Below are 22,421 nucleotides of genomic sequence, written 5' to 3'. Positions count from 1 at the left end.
GTTAAAAGTAATGTACATTAAGCAAACATTTATAATTTAATGAATTATTCCGATATGTTGACACCATTGTAATTGAAAAGAAAATATGTTCTTCACTTTCCAGATGCAGCTTTTTCTTAACATATTCAGATGTTTCCCCTTAATTTAAAATTCAGCTGTATCTTGCTGTAGTTTAAATGTTTTCAATATTTTAAATAATATCTATATTTTTAATCATTAAATATAAAATAATTTAAACAGATTATTTTAAATTATTTTTTTCAGATTGTTCATTTATTTATTAACTATATAACTAGCCTTTTTCATTATGCCCGATATTGCTGACTGATTTAACCCTGATGTATATCTTGTATTTCATTAATAGACACAAGCACCGTAAAATAGCAGTCATTCCATTTTACGTGAGAAGAATGACTTTCCTTGTGGATGCATGCATTAATTTTGTAGCTTTACCTCTGTATTAATCTCTGCTACGGAAATTTCATTCTCTATATATTAAAGGTGCTTTTGCGATTAAGACAGTGAATTTCTGGCATGTCAGTGTGAAAAGCCATTATGAAAGCCAATGACAGGAAATAAGAAATTATACGTGTGATGAAACACTATAATCAATAAGTGGAGTTGAAGCATGATCTCTTATGGTACGCCTCCTTTACAGTAACTTATCTGATTAAAAGGGAGGTTGATGGCTGGAGCCTTGTGAATACATAAATTAAAAAGAAATGGTTTGTTTCATCATTATCTTTGGTTGAGATGCAAGGCAAGTATCGCTGGGGTGTCTTCCATTAGAATTTTTAATGCCTTTATTCTAAACTGCTCCACGATATGTTTTTGACTCAGCAATCAATGAACACTTACAGACATTATGTGAAATGTAATTTCAGTTCTGCAGATCATTTGTTCTGCACCAGTCTATTTAAATGATTTGAAACAAGTGTAACCTTTGTCTTTATTCTATTTCCTGTCTCGTTTAGTCTGTGTATACAATTAATAAACGTCACAGGAGATTAACGTGTTGTTTGAAGATGATCTGCATTTATATTACTTCCATTTGTCATGCTTATGGGTCTGCTTTAACAAATGGCATCAGAGACATCAACCTCTTCCTTTTTCCAATGAAATACATACTCAGGCTTAGACAATTTCAGAGAAATAACAGTAGAATATGGGTATCTTTGAGTCTTCATTTACTGGCACACTATTTTTAAACTCAAAACTGTAATAGTTCTCTGTACTCTACAGTACCTTGAAATACCTTCCCATTATATTTTTGCATGATGGTCAAAGTCGACTGAGATCAAAATCATGTGTGATCAGAATTAAGGCTAAAACTTCTCATACCTGTGTACAGGAAATAATGAAAAAATGCAGAAGACAAATTAACTTTGCGCTTCAAGAAGCAAAGAGCTCATTAAGATTAGCTATAATCTTAATTATAATTAATTCTAAGAGACTTCTAACAGATGTTAAAGGCGAACTGCAGTCCTAATTTCTCAGACCAGTTTTTAAATCTCAGTAACAAAGGAAATTGACATTATTAATTGACATTAGTAGGCATTTCACTGCAGAAATGTTCCAACATGAACTGTATGCAGAGTGAACAAGTAAGTAATATTTTTTGGCAAACCTGTCTCGAAATTGAAAATATTTCTATTGAATTTAAAAAGATGTATTCACAAGCCTGCTTCTTTACAGTCTCACAGGGCACCATATGTTATTGGAAGTTATTGCCTCATTCTGAAACACATTCCTGGAAATGTTGTATTTTTTGTGATGTAAATTGGAGGTTTTACAGGTTGCTGTGTACATTTTACTTTTATTATGGCTTGAAATGCATCATCAGTCCTGATTCTTCCTAACCCTGAAATATAAAAATAGCATTACAGTTCCCCTTTAAAGATCACTGATCACTTTCACGATTCCTTTTGCATTCTCTATAAATTTACGAAAGCTGGATGCAAGATAACTGTCTTGGAATTTTTTGAGACATTGATTTATATATGATCATAAAATTGATTAGTCATAACAGGAGGGTACCTTCCCATATCTTCTGCACAAGACTGGAAGAAGGTGTCATTGTTGGCCACCAGTCAATGGTCTTACTTTAGGAACATGTACAGTAAACCACTACCACTGAGTAATATAAGCTATGCTCAAAATAAAGTGTTTTGTATATTAAAAGCAGGAAAGTCTGCTTTTTCAGTTTCTTAGGCTCATACTATTTTAACGTAAAGCTCTTTATACCTCCAGTCAGATCTTTCCCATCACCCACTTCAAAGCTATCCAATTCCATTTCTAGATTACTTGCTTCCTTTTCACAACCTCTTATGGACAACTGCACTGTTATCCTTATTTACTTTGTTTTGCAGACTGATTATAACACCTTTCCAAATGCCCCCCCACCCCCACCCCCAAAATAAGTTTTGTGTAGGAAAAATAAAGTAAACTAAAAACGAAAATACCTAAGATGACATTTGGATGTATAAGAAGACTAATATTTTACATTGGGGCGCAATTAGAAAGAAGTTAATAGTGGAGGATGTAGAGCTTAGAAACGGAATCCCCTGTTAATATTGTTTCTTTAAGCATTCGTATTTGACTCCGTTTTAAAGTGAAATCACTCATATCGGAGGTGCTGGGAAGGTGGAATACTATGGGATACTATGGATCTTTGGAATAATATGCTAGTGAAAATGTTACAAGAGATACAGCGCCTGTTTTATTCCTGGAGGTGGATTTGCTATGTGAAGCCCTTATTATACAGTAGGTCCTACCTCTACATCTGAGATGTCTGTGTGTTGAAAGAGTGAGAATGAGTTTTGCTGATTCAGGCCTTCTTTTCAAAATGTTCAGGCACAGTTTGTGAGAGGTATAAAAAGTGTATCACAGAAAAGGGAATGCAAGGAATTAACCTTTGGAACTTGAAACGGTTTCCTTTTCCTCTTTGTGTTTATGGGCATTTAGGTTTTTATCATTTTTAAACTAATAACAAACAGTCTGTGGCAGGCAGCAAGAACAAGAACCATTTACTTTCAATACATTTATAACATCAGACTTGGATGTAAAACTAAGTTTATTCCTCAGTATATGGATATGTATTTGTTTTTTACACAATTGTGGAAGTTATGTAAATAAATAATCTGTTATGTGGAAGTTATGTAAATAAATAATCTGATTTTGAAATATCAACATACAATACAATGAGCTGCTCAATGTCCTTTATTTAAAATAGAAGTAGGAATACAACATACAATTTAATACATATTACAATAATAGGGATTTTAAAATAAATTGTGTGTTTCTGTAGAATAAATAAATTGTGAGTTAAATAAATTATTGTTGTTGCTGACATGAACTGTACCAGACATATTTCAGTAGGGTCATAAATTCATTGTAATAGATACTGTACATCTGTATTAGGAGTCTGTTTCCTTGACCTGAATAATAATAAAGAAAGCATACTTTATATATAATGGTAAATTTTGAGCACAGCTGCAAATGTAAAAAATATACAAAGGAAACAGAACTGAAATATACTGTACTTAGTTCTGTAATTTATTCTCCGTTCCTTTCCAGGATAGTTTTTTGGGAAAAAAATAAATCTGTATGTATCTACTTTGTAAATAAATAATGTTGTACTGTACGTCATACTGTAGTCTCTTAATCAATTCAAGGCATGATATACTGCTCACTATAAAAACTATTATATTTTGTTTGCAATTAATCATTAAGCCCTTCTTGTTATTTATAGACTCTTTTTATTTCATGTTTAATGAATTCTAAACTAAAATAAATACAATTTCTTTTCTCTCTCTAGGGAGTGGTCAGAGATACTGGAGGTTGTGCTGTAATGTTAAATTGGACAATGGCAAGTGTGTATGGTCTCAGTCCTGGAGAGGTATCCCTATTTCTAGCTGCGTTTAATCTTTTCTTTAAATTAAAGGATCTTTCATCATTGTCATCTGCTATGTGTTCTTTTATGTTCAGGTGTGGTGGGCAGCATCTGATCTAGGCTGGGTGGTTGGTCACTCCTATATCTGTTATGGACCATTACTCCATGGCAACACCACAGTTCTCTATGAGGTAAGTTACTGCAAATAAATAAGTACCGCTCAGAAATATTCCAATAGTTAATGCCCTGAAGGCTTTTAGTAAAGGGCCTTCAAGCAGTAAGTATTTCATCTTGAAAGGCATTTATTCTGAGTGAGTAAAAGTAATTAAAACAGGTCTGTATGTGGATCTTGCCTTGTACAGTATATACTGTATAACACAGCATTTAGTAGGTCAGAGCCTTTCATCTCACAGTCCTTCTATTCCTCTCCAGTCTAACTTCAACCAGCCCATCAGTAATAACCATAACAACTAAAATGTTTACATAAAAGGAGTACAGTATATTTGATTGTCACAAATGGTTAATCAATCACTATGGTAAAGACTGTGATTCTAGAAAAAAACAAATATATTATAACTCAATGATTTAAATATCTAAAATCTTATCTTAACTCAATGATTTAAATATCTAGAATCAATGATTTAAATATCCAGAAGAAAGTTAATGTTGGACAGAAATACCAGTAAATCAATTTGGTATTTGTGCCACTATTTGTGTTCTGAGTTTGGGCTCTTCAAATGCCTCAAATGACCCACAATTGACCATGAGTAAAGGCGGCTTACAGTATATTCCAGCATTTGATTCTGATCAAGTATTAATATAATTAACAAGAAACAATTTGGGGGTGTATAATAGATCAAACAGAAAATCTGCTGTTGTCGAGTTCAGAACACATCAATGACTGTTCACCATAGCCAAATAATTGCTATGTGTCGTTTTGACTATATATCAATGAAGATATCTTCAACTGTATCCATAGAAACAGAAGTCACAGATATGTTTCAAGTGAAAATGCCAGTATTATTTATATGGCCAATGAATTGCTTTGTTCATTCCTGATTTTTGTAAAGCTGTAAGCTTTAAAAAAGAAAAATACTTTTCTCACAGGGAGATTTTAGTTATGTCTCAGCTATGCAATGCATTGTAGGTGTTTAATTCCAAAGTACAGTTCATTTTTTGTTGTGCTTATTTCTGTATAAGTGTGTTGTATACTAACTAGCGGCATACAAATAAAAAAAACAGTAGAGGTACCAACCTGTTTAAAACTGCTCTTCTTTTTGCCTTTAGAACACTATGTACAAGGTCTCAGAAACTGTAACTCAGAAAGGTTATTGCATTTTCGTCTCAGTTGTGTTCTATTAAAATCTCTCCCCCTTGCTCTCACAATATAAATAGATGTTTGTATATTGCGTAGAAGTGTTCTCTAATTTTACACATTCTGCCCTAGACAGTGACGAATTGATGTATGGATTCATTGGTAACTAGAGATTTCAAAGCCTTGCCTATTTTCATTCATTTTTTGTAATACAGGAAAACGCTAACATTCTCGTTCTTGAATCAAATTGCCTTCACGCTTTACTTGACTTCATATTTATTAGTCATGCAACCCTTTGGGTGGCGATGTAAATGTTCCTGCATAACAAATAACTGCAGAAATTGGTGGTATGTTTGCTGAAGCTAAACATGGCCTATCTGTATAGATCATATTTCTGTTTCTGGTATAAACAATGTGTCATGTATCAGTCATCTGCCAGTTAAAAATTTGAAGTTTTACAAAATCAGATTTCAGTGCTTTCTTATAAAATCCTTGTTTCATTTTAAAGACTGGCTTCTAGATACAGTTTCATCTCATTACCTTCAATGCTCTCGTTCACATCTGGAAACACATGCATAACTGGTCTTTCATGTTTGTTTGGGCTTTGAACGTATAATGGTTGTATTTTGGGCAAGGACTATAATTTGTGGAGAGCTTTTGGAAGGAAATTTGACACCTCTTTCACAAGACCTTTTTTTCAGATATCAAAGTTCACAGTCAACCTCCTTTGGTGTACAAAAGTTACTGGTAACGTCCAGACTGTCTCTTAACTCAACATCCTTTTAATCCTAGTGGACATTATTCCAGATGATATCACAATAACCAGACTGTGACAGCCACTGTCAGTTCAAAAAGCCACAGCTTCAGGATGTTGGTGGTTTGATGTGCTACATCTGTGGATGGTTGTTTGTAAACAGCCCTGACTCCACTGGAGAGACTGGGGTCCTCTCACACAGACTGTAGAGGGAGGAGGAAAAGCTGCTTCTTTTTGCTTTGTGTCTTGGCGGAGAATTTTCCCAACCCACCTCATGTGTTGTTGTGTGTGTGCTCTCTAGGGACGTAACAGAGGCAGGGCAGCTGGGTAGCTGGTCCCAACATCACTGGGGTGCAGGGAAGTGGGTTTGTGTGTTGCTCCAGCGCATGTGTTGCTGTCAGCCTGTAAATTCTTTGGAGGCATAAAAGATACAATAGAATTAGTCCCTGACATCCACCGGGGCTCTGAGGAAGAACACGGTGATTGCAGATGTTCTGCAGCAGAGGCTTCTGGGTGCGATCTCCAGAAATGTATGTGAGTGTGGAAAAAGAGCATGGCAGTATGGATGACGTGGCAGTGAAGCGCCTGGGATGTTGTCAGCCTTTGAGTGCTGTGGAGGCATAAATAGACATGGCTGGAAGGGGCCCATGCTGTCCACTGTGGCTCTGAGAGAGCCCAGTAATCCCAGATTGTAAGGGAACCAGTAAAGGTTTATTCAATGCTGAAAAGAAAAGAGACAAAATGTTTCGGCTGTAGAGTCTTCTTCAGGTGCCTGAAGGAGGGACTCTCTATGTCCCTTTTCTTCTCAACATTAATTCTTCTCAACATACTAATTCTTGTTTGCCAGCAGCCATATCACCCTGCAACTCACAACTGGCAACCCACTGAAGCTAAGCAGGTGTGAGCCTGGTCAGTACCTGGATGGGAGACCTCTTGGGAAAAACTAAGGTTGCTGCTGGAAGAGGTGTTAGTGGGGCCTGCAGGGGGCGCTCACCCTGCAGTCCATGTGGGTCCTAATGCCCCAGCATAGTGATGGGGACACTATACTGTAAACAGGCGATGTAAAATTGAGGTCCTGACTCTCTGTGGTCATTAAAAATCCCAGGGCGTTTCTCGAAAAGAGTAGGGGTGTAACCCTGGTATCCTGGCCAAATTTCCCATTGGCCCTTACCAATCATGGCCTCCTAATAATCCCCACTCTGCTCTCCTCCCCACTGATAGCTGATGTGTGGTGAGCGTTCTGGCGCACTATGGCTGCCGTCGCATCATCCAGGTGGATGCTGCACATCTGTGGTGGTGAGTGTCCAGAAAAGCGTGAAGTGGAGTGTCCAGAAAAGCGCTATATAAGTGTAAGCAATTATTATATTATCAGGTGGGTAGCTGCGTCAGCATGTGTAGGCTGCAAAGGAACAAGTAATAGGTTTATTCCATGCTGAAAAAAAGAAGAAAGAGAACACAACGTTTCGGCCGTGGAGCCTTCTTCAGGTGTCAATAATAATATAATATTATTATATTATTATTATTATCAACATGGAACAACCTTTTCTTGTTCCTGACACAGCTACCTACTTGAACTTCTTCATCCCAGATTTTAGTCGGCTCAGGTTGCAGGCTGCATTTACCAGCATTCTGCAGGGCTGAGCAGTGGACCAGTTGCGGCCTGCAGAAATTCGTGAGAGTGTGAGAGAAGACAGTAGGTTATGGACGTTCACAGTCTTCCCCAGAAGGGAAGCATCGAATGAGAGCCAGAAGTTAAGTGAGGTCCTGATTAAAGGGTGAGTGCCAGACAATGGTGAGAGGATATGCTGGTGGGGTCTGTGATTGGACACCATGCAGAGCCAGAAGTGTGCAGTGGTATGTTGGACTGCAGTGTGTATTATGCCTGCTGATTTGTTCCGGGTGAGTGGAAAAAAGGTGAGAAGGTGAACTGTGGTGATTGCTGTGAATTAAGATAAGAGAAAGCATAATAAGTGACCGAACAGTGGTGACTGAGCTTCAAGTGCTACTCAGTACTGAACCTGAAGCCATGGGATCAGAGAGCGGGACGTTGAACTGTGAGGAACCCCAGCTGTACCCTAAGAGGAGCAGGTGGTGCCCATCTCTTCCTGGCTCTCTGACAGCGCAGACTGTTTGTGGACGCAGGCTGTCCAGATATGAGAGAAAGAAGCGTCAGCAGCTGCAGGTGATTTGGGTTTTAAAAGAAAAATGAGAAAGATAGCGAGTGAATTCTTTTTGGGGGATTTGGAAGTGAAAAATGAAGTAAAAGTTGTAGGTACATAAAGATCATGTACAGACAGGCCCACAACGAGCTCAGCCAGTGGGTTGGGTCCCGTTCTGGTATACAGACATGAATTGAACACGTTGTTTCTATAGAAGATTATCGCCCTCTGCATTTGTACTGCTGTCTCATACGCACATTAAAATTACCATTTCTATTTGGTATAAATATACATGAAGCACTAAGTGCTAAATAGCCTCTTGATAACAGGATGTAAGTCTTATAATCCAGGGTATCTGGTATGACATCTCCTTACCAGGCTCCTTGTACACTACGGACCCTATTGTACACCTGTGTTAACCCAGAGCCTTGTTGTTTTCTTTTTAAATGGAAATACTTTGCCTGTTTCTCCAATGCACAGTAGGTTGAGGAGATCATGCAGTTCTGGAAACATTACAACTAAAAAGTGCACTGCATGTGTGATGTCACTTTTTATAGTTGGAAGGTTTTTCTCTCTTTACTGCAATAATCTCCTTTTGCTCCTGTTTTTGTTCTTGCTTATTTAAATGTCATCCACTATTAATCAATATATTATTTTTTATAATAATACAACTCAATTTTAAACATAATATTTCAATCCATGGATTGTGAGCACAGGCTGTCCTTTTATGTAGGTAAATATGATTTGTGGAGCTCTCAGTTTCTGTGCTACAGTAATGGAGAAACCTAGTGTATATAGCATGACACTGGCATGATTAGTTTGAATTTGGTAAGCTACATTATTTTAAGATTAGCTCTATCCATTTTAGAAAATAAGATGTAAAATGGCATTTAAAAGCAAACACTGCCATAATAGTCAAGATACCAAACATAAAAAATGGGTGAGCACAGTTTGAAAGAAAAACACATTCTTCAGACTCTTTCAGTTTACAAGTAAAAAAATAGTAAACCAGGAAATTGTTAAAACCTCATTCACTTGGGACAAGAATTCATCACATTAGCAAGTGGTCTGAGAATCTATATATGTATGTTGATGAAATTGAGTTCTGTTCAAAATTTTCCTTTTTATAAAGGATATTTTATTTCTCTAAAGCCTTCTGATTGTTTAACAGGGTATTGGGAGCTCCTATATAATTTCAAATTCTCACACTCTCATCTTTTTAATCCTGTATGCATCTACCATGTCAGTGTTTGTCAGAAACAATGCAAATTTGTGCATTTTTCCGTGAGTAAGATATTATTAAGGACTGGGTTTAATCTTTGAATCTTGACTCTTTTGGCAGTATAAATATTTATATAACAAGCTAGAAAAACTGAGTGCAGTTCAGTAATTGTCGCTGCTGAGATATTCTGCCATTTCTTTTTTCTGCTTTATTAAATCAGTTATTTTATTCATTCTCTTCTAGCTTTTTAGTTAAATTCAATTTTTAACACCGCTTTGATCTTGTCCAAAGGTAACTCCATTTTTATCAGACCTTTAAATTTGATTGATTACTTTTGTTGTTGACCTCTGCATTTAACCTAAATGCATGTGCATTTATGTGCATGCATAATTACTGTACAAAACAAGCGTTATTTGGAACCCATCATTGATTATATGCACATATAAACGTGGAACCCTTCATTTTTGTCATTAAACGAAAATAAAAATCTATCAAAGACTGTGTATAAATGCTGTAAAATAAAAAAAAAATATATATGTGGTGTCAGAAGACACATAATGTGGTTGTTGTTATCATAACACATAGTCATCCAGAGAAAGGGTAGTTCCAGGGTAGTTGATTTTAGAACTATTCTCTTGTAGGCTGCTGTGAACTGTTTCCTGTTTTCATTTGTCTGGGAATATAGCAGATAAGGTAAAGACGCTGCAGCTATACAAAATAACCCAGAAGTCTGTGTGCATTGGCCAGATAACTTCAACCTCTATGTCTGAACATACAATAAGATGTTTTCCCTTCAATAAGCTGCCTTTTGTTAATTTAAGTGTGAATGAATGATCAAAAGTGCTGCGTGTTCATTGCATAGATGTACTAAATAGTCACTTCATCAGATGAAAATCAGCTGCTTTGGGTTTTTTTGTAAGTTACAACACTGTGTGATCTTTTTACCTTTCACTATTTCTGTCACTTTACTATTTAACTTTTACTTTACTTTGTTCTTACCAATTTACTTCTTTTGTGTCCATCTGTTATCAGGAAATTTTTTTTGGAGCCTATCCCAGAAGCACAAAAAGGGAGGACTACAGTCTGGAAGAATGACTGTACTCTCAGGGAGCACAGAAGAGAGTGTTACACATTTGACACACTTGTTTCATTTGTGTGTCCTTAGTTTTAATTCCCCTTCCCAGAGGAATAGAACCACACTATAGACAAACTCTTTTCTCTTTTACCCATCTACTGAAAGGTCAATTCGCTACCCAATACAAAAGTAATTAGAAAAATGGTATTTGACAGTTTGACATTTGACAGCCGGCAGAGGAATCCTACTCCGTTGGGCTCCTGAGCAAGGCCCTTAACCTCAACTGCTCCAGGGGCGCTGTACAATGGCAGACCCTGCACTCTGACCCCAGGCTTCTATCCCTGTCTGTGTGTCTCATGGAGAGCAAGTATGCAAAAGGATGAATTCCTAATACAAGAAATTGTATATGCTAATAAGGTGACCTTATCTTTTATCGCTTTTAGTAAATGGGTACAGACTTCAGGTTCAAAGAATTTATAAATCTGAAAATGCATCTTCTCAAGAATTTAAAATAAGATCATTGCATTCTGAGTGCTGGTATAAGAATTACTAATTGTTCATGTTCAGGTTGGCAAAGTCTCAATGAGTAACACTTTGAACATTCTGTTTCCAGGCACTAAAGTGTGCCTAGAGTGGCATTAAGAATTCTGAATCACACAAAGGACCCTGCTGTATTTTATTAGTTTGAAAGCTGCAATTTTAAACACCACCATCCAGAGAGCTGTAACCTCTTTCACATTTAAAGTTTTTTTTCTTCTTTTAATTTTGCATGAGGTAACTAATCTTCATTACAGGGAAATCTGGTAATGAACAAAACTTTAACAAACTGTGATTTTTAAACGTGGAATTCCTTATGGGAAATAATACACAAAGGCATGGTCAGCTGATATATTGCCTTCACTGTTTATATGATTTGTAATATATTCAGTTTATTTCTTCTGTTGTTCTGTTTTGTACAGTTTTAATTGTGCTTTACGGCATTCATTTATCTTGTAAGAGAAACTATGTGTACAGTATATAGCAGCATTTTTCAACCAGTGTGGCATGACATGGTGTGCATTCAGACAATAAAGGGCATTCTGTGGCATTTAGGAAAAGTCACATATGAAAAAAAAATATTGTTTGTATATTGATTTTAAGGAATAACCTAGGTGTGTTATTGACCACGCAGTATATACGCATGAGACAGAGACCATGCTTTAACTTGTAGATGTTGGGATCATGTGTGAGAAGTTTTTCAAGTTTGACAGACCAACTAAAAACTGAGAATGACTAGGAGTAGGTGAGCAACAGCTCACTATCATCAGTTCCTGCCAGGATAAGGGAACTGTGAATTTTGAAGCAAACTCAGACTTAAAATGTGCTTGAGCTGGTGACATGGTGATATGATGTGGGATGGAAAGGGTTAAGAAACACTCTTATATGATAGTATGTTCTCTGAACTTTAGTCTTAGTCTCACTCAGTAGAAAGCTTGGGCTGAGCCTTAAGAGTAAGGTTTTTGGGGTATTAGCTGAGGGACATCTCAGGTGAATAAACTTAAACATACAGGTAGAAGAAGAACACCTTTAAGCTAACTTTGAAATCTGCAAGGTCCTCCATTGTGTCTAACAATAGCCATATCATCCCAGAATGATTATTTGATTTAATTTTTATTTAATATTTTAGAAAGTTTACTTTTTATTCTTTTTTTGCTTTCCCCCTGTTATGTCAAAGTTGGTAATCGTGGAATTTTATCAATTGGGAAGACACCATTAATTTGTTTTGTGTACTGTAGGATGTCTTAAGTGCTCCACTCATTTTTATGAATTTATGGGGGTAGAAAAATAAGAGATTAACTTATGGTCATGACCATACTCGGACTAGGGTTCTTTTTGTATCTAGTTGGTTTTCATAGATCCCTCATCAATTATTTTGACATACAGTTCTTGTTTCCACTGGGATATCTCAGTATTTGCACCTTCGGTGGCTAAGGATCTATGCCTGTGGCTGGAAGGTTGCCGGTTTGAATCCCGCGGTCGGCAGAGGAATCCTACTACTCTGTTGGGCCCCTGAGCAAGGCCCTTAACCCCAACTGCTCCAGGGACGCCATATATATGGCTGACCCTGCGCTCTAATCCCAGGCTTCTCTCCCTGTCTGTGTGTCTCATGGAGAGCAAGTTGGGGTATGTGAAAAGACATATTCCTAATACAAGAAATTGTATATGGCCAATAAAGTGATCTGATCTTATGATGGTTTAACCTGATTTTATCAACTTCTTTGTCTTATTTATTTGTCATGTGTGATAATCACCTTATCTAATTGAAGATTAAAATGGTTGTGTTTTCATGCTTCTGTGCTTCCTTTTCACTTGTGCTGTTTTGTGCTGTGGGGCCGGTGGCAGTGTCTATTTTTGCCTCTACAAGATATTACAAGCCCTGTCACCCTGAGGGGTATCCGTTCATCTCATTAGTTCAAAGCAGTATGTGCCGCTACAATAAAGAAACATGAACTTACAGTAGCTGTGCCATTTCATATTTCAAGTTTATAAAGTGTTTTGAAAAAGTATTTATACCTATCCTATAGTATCCAATTTTGTTAAATTACCAAATGTTGCATACACATTTTTTTCAAACAGAATATTTTATTCAAAACCTGAATGCCCAAAGGCTTTTAAGGCTATGATGTGCTACAGCAAATGTTAGCAAAAAACAAAGACAAAAATGAATTATGTTGATTGCTTTAGACCCATGAACCCAATATTCTGTGAAAGCACCTTTGACAGCAATTACACATGCAAGTCATTGGGGATAAATCTCTGTCAAGTTTTCACACTGACTTGATGCATTTTTACCCATTTTTACCAGTTTTCAAGCCAGTTTTCCACAGATTCTCAGTTGGATTCGGGTTAGGATGTTCAAGGACATTCACGTGTGTATTCTTAAAGCACTCCAATGTTGCTTTGGCCTTCTGTTTTGGATTATTGTCTCGCTGAAGGGTGAATTTCACCTCACTTAAGTTTTTGAAAGTCCAGAATATTTCCCTGTAGTATTTGCCTGTACGTTGCTTCCTCCTTTTTTAAAATTCCTAACAAGATTTAATCCTAAGAAACACACAAGTGTGTTCTAAGGAAAACCATTGCTCCTGCCACCATGCTTACCTGTAGTGATGATGTTGTCTGGAAATTTTGCTATGATGGGTCTGTACCAAATGGAATGCTTAGTATTTAGACCAGAAGGTCCCAGTTTGGTCTGATTTGACTGCAGCTACTATGGGGATTTTATAGCAGGATTATTGAGGTGCTGTGTTGCAAACTTCACGTAGGATATGAGATGGGTTTTCCATTCTGCCATGCATTCCAGCTTTGTGGAGTGACAGGAATGTGGTTTGACTGTTGCATTTTCTCCCATCTTATTGAAATCCCAGCGATTTTACATAGATGTTGTTGGACCCATAGTCACATCCATTACTTGATCTAGGCAGTGTCTGGAGGGTATAATGCATCTTTCATTTCTTGATGATTTGGTAGACTGTCTTCACAGGGATATTCAGTGACTTTGATATTTTTGTACTCTTCTCTTGATCTGAGCTTTTCAGTCACTTTATCCCTGACTTGCTTTGAAATCTCCTTAGTATTCGTGGTTGAGTCTTTATTTGAAATTCACTGCATGACCAAGAAACTTCACAGAGACAGGTGTTTTCATTCTGAAATCATCATAGTCACAGATAGAGGCCACTAAACCAACTGACTGTGTGGCTTATTAAGGTAATTTTGTGCACCTCATTTCTTTTTGGCACAGAAAAGCTAATAATTATGCAGTCATGAATTTTTCATTTTTCCTTCATATTATCTATTATTTCTTCCTTTTGTTTTATGTTTTGAATATGTTCAGTAGGTTGTGTGTTTAACAATATTCATTTCTACTTTGACATTTAATAATGCAAGCTTCAGGTATAAAGTAACACAATATGCAAACTATGCAAGGGTCTCAGTACATTGCAAGACACTGTACATCATTCATATTAACATTGATGAAGAAGCCATTGTAGATGTTTTTCTCCTTCTAAGACTATAGATCCATTTTTAGCCTCTGTATAGTATATATGATATGGCATATCTCAGCTCAGTTCTAGATGAGTAATGAATACTATTTGTTTAAACAGGCATTTTGAATTCTTATGTCTTTTTTCACGGTGATCATATATTGCATTGAATTACAGCCTTGAATTAAAAATCTTTTCTAGGAAAACTACTAAACAGATCTTGGGCATTACATCAACTTTGACTTATTATCACATGTTTGTATTGGTTCTTGGAGAGCTAATTGGAAAGAAGAATAAAATACTAATTTTCGTGTGCCCATAGCAATCTTTTCCAGTTAGTATGGTGTTTGAAAATATGACCTGAGTGAAGCATTTTGCAAGCCATGTTTTCCAAGTTTAATTGCATACTCTCCATAGGGAAAGCCTGTGGGGACCCCAGATGCTGCAGCATATTTCCGTTTGATATCTGAACACGGAGTGACAGCCATGTTCACTGCTCCCACTGCAATAAGAGCTATCCGCCAGCAAGATCCCCAGGCATCCTTAGGGAGACAGTACCCACTAACAAGGTAAGCTTGCAGTTTGTCTGCATTGAATTACAAATGCAGCTTCAGCCCTTTGGAAAAAAATTACTGGGATTTCATTTGTCTATCAGAACTGTCTTTAGTGACCTTACCACAGCAGGCTTCTTATTCTTTTTATGGATGAATTGGAACGTTTTTCTGGTCTATTTGATACTATTTTGTTAATTTAGTAGCTTATTGTTCCTATAATCTCATTTGGATGTTTAGTAAAAGAAACCAGGTTATTGGCTTCAACAACAAGGCTGGGTAGCTAAACAACCATTTGCTTAAAGAATCCTTTGTTTTCTGTACTTAGTTTCAAATGCACTTCCACATAATTTCCACTTAGTGTTTGTGTTTCACTGTTGATTCTAAAGTCCACTGGGTTGACTTAGTTAGTACTTTAATCAATACTTGAGAATTTTGAATACTAGGATCAGATCCCCTGATAGCCGTTTCTGATCGAGTAAACACAATCAATTGTTTAACCTGTCAGTGTAGGACCTTCATCTTAGCATCTAGATGTATTATTTCCCATGTTGTAATCATAAATGTTTTTGTGTCATGCTTGTGATTAACTCTCACAGTGATTCACGTTAAGATTTCAATGGGGAAAAATCTTAAAACCAAAACTTTACTTTATCGGCAGTGTATTATGTTGCTTCAGAAGAAACCAGTTATTGTTAAAATGTTATTTATACAATTTGAATCAAGAAAATTATACGAGTTCCATATCGGTTTGTTTACAACATTAACCTATGATCTCTGTAATACTGTAGGTAGAAAGTACTGGAAAGTGTATATTGAATAAGTTTGGAGAAAAACAATTACACTTACAGATTGAGTGATTATGTTTTGCTTAAAAACAAATTTAAGTTTGATTTTAATGAGAAAAAACAGCGTGGAAAAAGAGAAATCTCCATAAATCTTGAAGGCGATGAGGCAAAGAGTGTTTAAAATATATGTCCTCATCCAAGTAAGGCATGTGATGCTTGGAAAATGAGGAAACATTAACCCTCAAGTACTATAGCAGACTACAGACTTCTGTATAGCATACCTTCTGGTGTTTTATCACTTTCTAAGGACAGTGGTAATCTTAATGCAAAGTGTGATGTCATGGTACTTTGACTATGGGGGTGGGGAGCGGTTCCTTCTAATTTGATGCTACTTTTTTTAAGTGTGGTATTCTGTGTTAACATTACTGCTTTGTAAATTACAATCAGCGCTTAATATCATTTGCAGAGGAAGCTTCAGGCTTTCTGTTCTGATTGAACACACACCAACAGGATATCTCCGAAGCAATTTCCTACCTCTAAAATGGGTTTAACAGAGCCATGTTTCAGCTGCAAATGATGCAAACCAAGAAAATTGATGGTAACTGAATAAAACTATTAGAGCAATTGGGGAAACATTGTTAATAAAGAACAGTTACATGATTTTTTAACCCTTCTTTATAGGTTTGATCCATTATCCTAAACCAGTCCATAACCTCAGAAACTCCCTTTCTGTTATCTGTTGTTGCCTATTTTTTGCTAACTATATAATCTAGTTATCTCTTTTGAATAAGTACAGTTTTTTCCATGTAGGCCGAATGGCTTAGTGACAGACTGCTCAGTAGGGATTTTTTTGTGAAGTGTTTTAACAGTAATTTTGTATTCATTAAGCAACATCCCAGAGCTTATTAATATTTTAATATATTAAGAATTAATACAACCTCAAAACATTAGAAAACAAAACTCTTTTGCTTCTTTGATATCTTGTAATAAACAAATATGGGCCAGTAACATGCTCACGTTAATCTTAAGTAACAATGTATTTTGACATATAATTTTAAAAATAGTTTTATGAAACTGGTATCCTCTTTTTGTATTGTAATGTATGTACAAGTTCTGCATGTATTTTTTCTAAGTTCCAATGCACAAAGTGCCACTTCATGAATGAAGAAAATAGTTTTAATAGCCAGTTTAAAGGTTTCTTCAATTAAAGTTTGGAAGATTATTTTCCTGAGACAGATCTGCTAAAAAAGAAAGAAAAAAAGAAAAGAAAAAAATACCTTTTACAGTTTTTTAAAATAGGTTCTAATAATAATCTAGGTAAAGACAGTTACAGACAGTACTGCAGTGATCATTTGGACAAGCAATGCAAAAATGACATACAGTAAAATGAGATTTTGCATTTGCTTTTGACTTTTATTATCTAAATGTAAAACAATGTAATGCATTTTATATTTAATGCATTTTAACAAAACTACAATACAAAGCTATTAAAATTACATAAAAGCCAGGGTTATAAGCAACAGATAAGTACAGTAAATAAGTAATTAGAATCTCATTAATCCAGGCCACTAATTTTCCTATTGAATTACACTAAACCAGTGACAAATTATCATCCTTTATTTCTAAACAAAGAAGATTCTGTGAGACACTGAATCAAGCAATTTTAATATAGGCAAGAAAATGCTAAAAATAGGAGAAAGCTACAGGAGACAAGTTTTTTCAAATGTTGACAGAAATAGTTGGTTTCATTAAAATTACAGCAGCACAGTAGAGAATACCTATAAGTATTAGTAGGGAATTAAAGCTATTATAAAACTATGATCCTACTTAGAACTATACAGTATATACACCAGAAAATTATATATAAAGATGGGGATTTGTGAGAATTAGAGTACTTCGTATGCGAACAGTTCAGTGCAGTGTTGAATACAGATCTCTAAGCACATTATATGTACATTCAAACTTGTATGACACAGAGAAGGTGACTTTAGTCCTCAACCCCTTCTGCAGCACGAGACTCAGTTTTAGTACTTGTAAGTTCTATATTTATGAACAGGCTGAAGAAAATAAATCTGATTAATTTGTACCAGGCTAACACAAATAGGCTTAATAATCCAGCTGGCATTAAAGGTTTGTTAAGTGAAGAATTTACTTTACGAATTTAGAAAACGATCCAAAGGAAGTTGAGAAATGTATACTGAAAATGAACAAACATCTTATCTCATATTTCTGTCCTACGATGATTACTAGTGTTTAGCTTTTTAAGGTTTGGAAAACTTCAAATTGAGGAGCTATATCACCCTGCAGCTCATAACTGGCAACCCACTGAAGCTAAGCAGGTGTGAACCTGGCCAGTACCTGGATGGAAGACCTCCTGGGAATGCTAAGGTTTCTCCTTGAAGAGGTGTTAGTGGGCTAGTAGGGGATTCTGCTGTCTATGTGGGCCCTTATGCCCCAGTATAGTGATGGGGACACTATACTGTTAAAAATGGGCACCAACCTTCGGATGAGTTTTAAAACCAAGGTTGATTTTCTATGATCATTTAAAATTCAAGGGTGTTTCTTGAAAAGAGTAGGGTATTAACCCCAGTGTCCTGGACCTATTTACCTCTTACAACCTCCTAATAATCCCCATCTATGAATGGCTTCATTACTCTGTTCTCCTCCACCCTGATAGCTGATGTGTGGTGAACGTGTATTGAAGTACAGGTGCAGGTATATTGAAGAAAGTGCCAAGGTGATGATCTGCTGAGAGCTAAAGCACAAAATCAAATGAGGTAGAATAAGCATACAAACATACTGTAAACAGTTCCTATTTGTATTTTGTAATACAGGTCTAAAGAGAGTGCAGTGATTACTGAATTAGAACATGCCAATACCTGTGTTCATACAAATCTTTTTTTTTTGCAATTGCAGTATAGTGGAAGTGTTATATGAAAAGGAAACATAAGGATCATAAATATAAGTTTATTGAAAATGCCTGTCTCTATATTAACTTGAAAACCTTCCAGGCATACGTGGTACATAACATGATTGCTTCTCTGTTATTGCTGCTTCTCTGTTATTGCAAGATAACATAATTAACAGTGTCATACTCTGTATTGTAAGTTTGGATCTGTAGTAAAAGTGTTGAAGTGTACAAATACATTTCTATGGATCCTCCTTTCAGAAATTAATTAATTCTGAAATTTTGATTAAATATACATTTTTGAGTATGTACATGTGCAAATATTAATATAATTATATACTGTAGAGTAGCCTAAAGAATAGCCAAATTCACATTTAACCAAGTCTACCCCTAAACCTTTGCATAATGTAACTAGTATTTATGGGTAAAAGACATTAATAACCCCCCCTTATATGATAAGTATCAATGCAACGGCTTAAAGTTAATTTAAATAAAAATGATCAACTAAAAGAAGCAGTAGCAATGATAACCTTATAGTAATCAATTAAAATAAACAACATGAATCCCTCCTCGGCGGCGAGCCTGCACTTACTCTCTGCCTACATGAATAGCGTACCCTAGGGTAACGAAACGTGCAATAAAACCGTCGGAGAGCCTGTAAAGTCAGCTCCAGCCTGTCATTCCCCCTGATGCTGACACAGATCCCAGAGTGTTCATTGCAATAGAAAAACAAGACCGCACTGAGATGCAATTGCTGGGTCGTAGATATTTGGGTGGACGGCAGGTATAGAGGCTCCCTCATTAGCCTGAGACATCTCATGATCTCAGCCACCGTTTCGTAAGGTGCGGCTTACAACATTCGGCTCGGACTCATTCCGCTCTGCTCTTCTTTCATTCAAGACCCCGTTGAACAGAATGAATCTCGAATGAGTACATTTGCGAAAATAAAATGTGCAGATGCCGAGACCCTACTTTACAGCAAAGCCCCGGTATTTGTGAGGGTTTGGTACCCTAAACTTTGCGCAAATGGCAAATTTGCAAATGCTGGACTTAATACCTTATGGGTTAAATACTGTAGGCCCTGGGTCCACAGCTTGGGAAACAAGTATTTCCATAGTAATATTTTTTTTATAACTGTAACTATTTCAGAAGAAGTGGTAGTAATTATTGGTAGAAAAAAAAAACGAGTACATGAAAGAATTGTTTTCCCCATATAATTCAAGTTATTTGTAAACAAATGAAATCACTGTTATGATATTACAACTTACCCTATGTTAGTTTATTTTTTTGTTTTCAGTAGAGTGCATTTTGTTTACTTTTACATCTTGTTTTATTACTATTATAAATGAACCAAAACTCTAGTAATAGAGTTTGTTACAGCACAGTAAAAACAGACAAGAAAGTAAATTAAGTGTACACACTTCCTTGCTCCCATGGTTTGTCTCATTCTTTTTTAATTTCTTTTTTATCCTTTTCTGTGAGGCACGTGAGCACTGAGACTATGATAACGTAGGGGACTGCTATTTTCGCTGTTTAATGATTCTTTAAATTTGCAGCACAACACATGCAGGCGTTACTCTCATAAAACATGTCCACACAACCTACATCTAGCAGCTTCCTGATAAAACTGAATAACTAAAGCATAACCCATGGTGTGCTTCTACATAAACATGGTGACTCTGTTAACCAAGTTGTGTCTTCAATACTGAGACCCATAAAGGTTGGGTAAAGTAGATCCGAAAATGTGCAAGTACTGTAGGTGCCCACATTTACTCTCCTACTGCACAACCAGCAAATAGGTACATTTGGTACAAAGATGGAAAAATTGCAAATATACAACTTGCAAATACTAAAACTGAATCTTGTGTTGCAGAAGGGGTCCAGGATTCTCTGTGTCATTAAAGTCTAAATGTACCCATAATGTGCTTAGACATCTGTATTCTACATCGTATTTTCTTAACTTCCTGTCACATTTTTAGAGATTCCTTTTTTTATTTGGTTCATTACTCTGAAGTGTTTTTTAAACCTGTCATTTAGCCTAGCTGTTTTAGACTTCAAGCAATCTAGGAGAAGTCCTTTTTTTGTTATTCCGGTGTTCTATGCGAATACCCATTTCACAGTATCTCTCTGCTGCACATTTCCCTTGTGGGACACCACAGTGAGCAGCTGCTAGTATGTTCTTTCTGTAAACAGGAAGCACTTCACGTGTTGTGCATTATACACACAAGAATGCACAGAACACACTTTCAACAAACAAGGGAGAACAGTGAGTGACTTTCTTCTGTATTACTTCTCTATGCCGATGACCCAATGCTATAAAGAAAGCACTGTTTCATGAAAATGTGTCATTATAGATGCTCTTTTGTGATGTGGCACAAGGGGCTTTTTCCTTATTTTTGTGACTGCTTAATGAAACAAGAGGACATTTCTCCCTGTTTTCATGGCAACTGTTTTTTTAAAACCTTTATTGGTTTTAGGTTTCAAGCAAAAAATCATAGAATCATACAAAAAAGCATCCTATAGGATGTGACGTACAGAAACGGTATAACAGTAGGAATTAGGGTAAATAATGAAATTTGTCTTTTAATATGATAACTCTAGAGTCTGTCTGGACCACAGATTATGGTTTTCTTAATGAGCAAAATAAAATAAAAGACAAAGTTCATAAACTGCACAGAAATTGGCTATACTAAAATCACCAATTTGGAATATACTGTATTAAAAAAGAAATCATATCTAAAATTGCCAATTCACCAAGCCCGGGTTGGCCAAAAGAAACAGCAGCAGTTGATCACAGAAAAATTATCAAAGTTGTCAGGAAAACTGTGAACTAAACTAAAACAACTGTCAGTGAAATCACCCACAGCCTCCGGAGTGCAGAAGCGAACGTATCAAAATATCAAAAAGACAGCAGAATCACAATGCAGACACATGAGCTGAGATGTAAACCAAGAACAGAAAAGCCGGATAAGAATTGGCTCAAAAGCACAAACAAGTCAATATTCATAACTTAAAATACAATAAAGATCTGCTGGGCATTAATCAAGCACTTCATGCAAGAAAAGAAGAATGCTCTGTGGCTAAGGATCTGCATCTGTGGCTGGAAGGTTGCCGGTTCGTATCCCGCGGCCAGCAGAGGAATCCTTTTCCGTTGGGCCCCTGAGCAAGGCCCTTAACCCCAACTGCTCCAGGGGCGCTGTATAAATGGCTGTCCCTGCGCTCTGACCCCAAGCTTCTCTCCGTCTGTGTGTCTCATGGAGAGCAAGTTGGGGTATGCGAAAAGACAAATTCCTAATACAAGAAATTGTATACGGCCAATAAAGTGATCTCATTTTATCTTACATACTTTATCTTTTTTTGGCTCCATCTTCTACAGGATGACTTGCTATGAGGCATATTTGTTGTCGACAGATCTTTAATTCCACCTTATCCTCTGGAGATGATGGGTCAATGTAGATGGTGGTGTACCTTGAACAGAGCAAGCACAAAAGGGCTGAGATGTACCTTGACTCTGGAATTATTAAAACACATACAGTTTTTTTGTGTGTTTACGTCCCCAATATGGCTCAGTCTAGGGATGAATGGGGACTAATATATAAGCCAGGGTTTAATGGACAGAAATACACAAACAAAAATAACGCTTATTACACTATTCTACAACCTAATACCCTCTAAACCTGTCTTCCGAGAAAGGGGTGGCAAAGCCAAAGCAAAGTCTTCCGCAAGCTAACTGTC

General features: G+C 36.4%; 1 protein-coding gene across 1 annotated transcript in view; it reads left to right on the top strand.

The window, feature by feature from the left end:
• acss3 (acyl-CoA synthetase short chain family member 3) overlaps nt 1-22,421 on the top strand; it is an 87,756-nt gene that overhangs the window by 16,714 nt on the left and 48,621 nt on the right. The window contains exons 6-8 of the mRNA XM_015352836.2: nt 3,818-3,898; nt 3,988-4,083; nt 14,857-15,008. Coding sequence (XP_015208322.2) covers nt 3,818-3,898; nt 3,988-4,083; nt 14,857-15,008 — 329 coding nt within the window. The remainder of the gene's footprint in view (nt 1-3,817; nt 3,899-3,987; nt 4,084-14,856; nt 15,009-22,421) is intronic.

Source organism: Lepisosteus oculatus, chromosome 7 (genome assembly GCF_040954835.1).
Source record: "Lepisosteus oculatus isolate fLepOcu1 chromosome 7, fLepOcu1.hap2, whole genome shotgun sequence".
Lineage (NCBI taxonomy): Eukaryota > Metazoa > Chordata > Actinopteri > Semionotiformes > Lepisosteidae > Lepisosteus > Lepisosteus oculatus.
The sequence above is the reverse complement of the archived record's forward strand: the minus strand, read 5'-3'. Positions and strand labels throughout refer to the sequence as shown.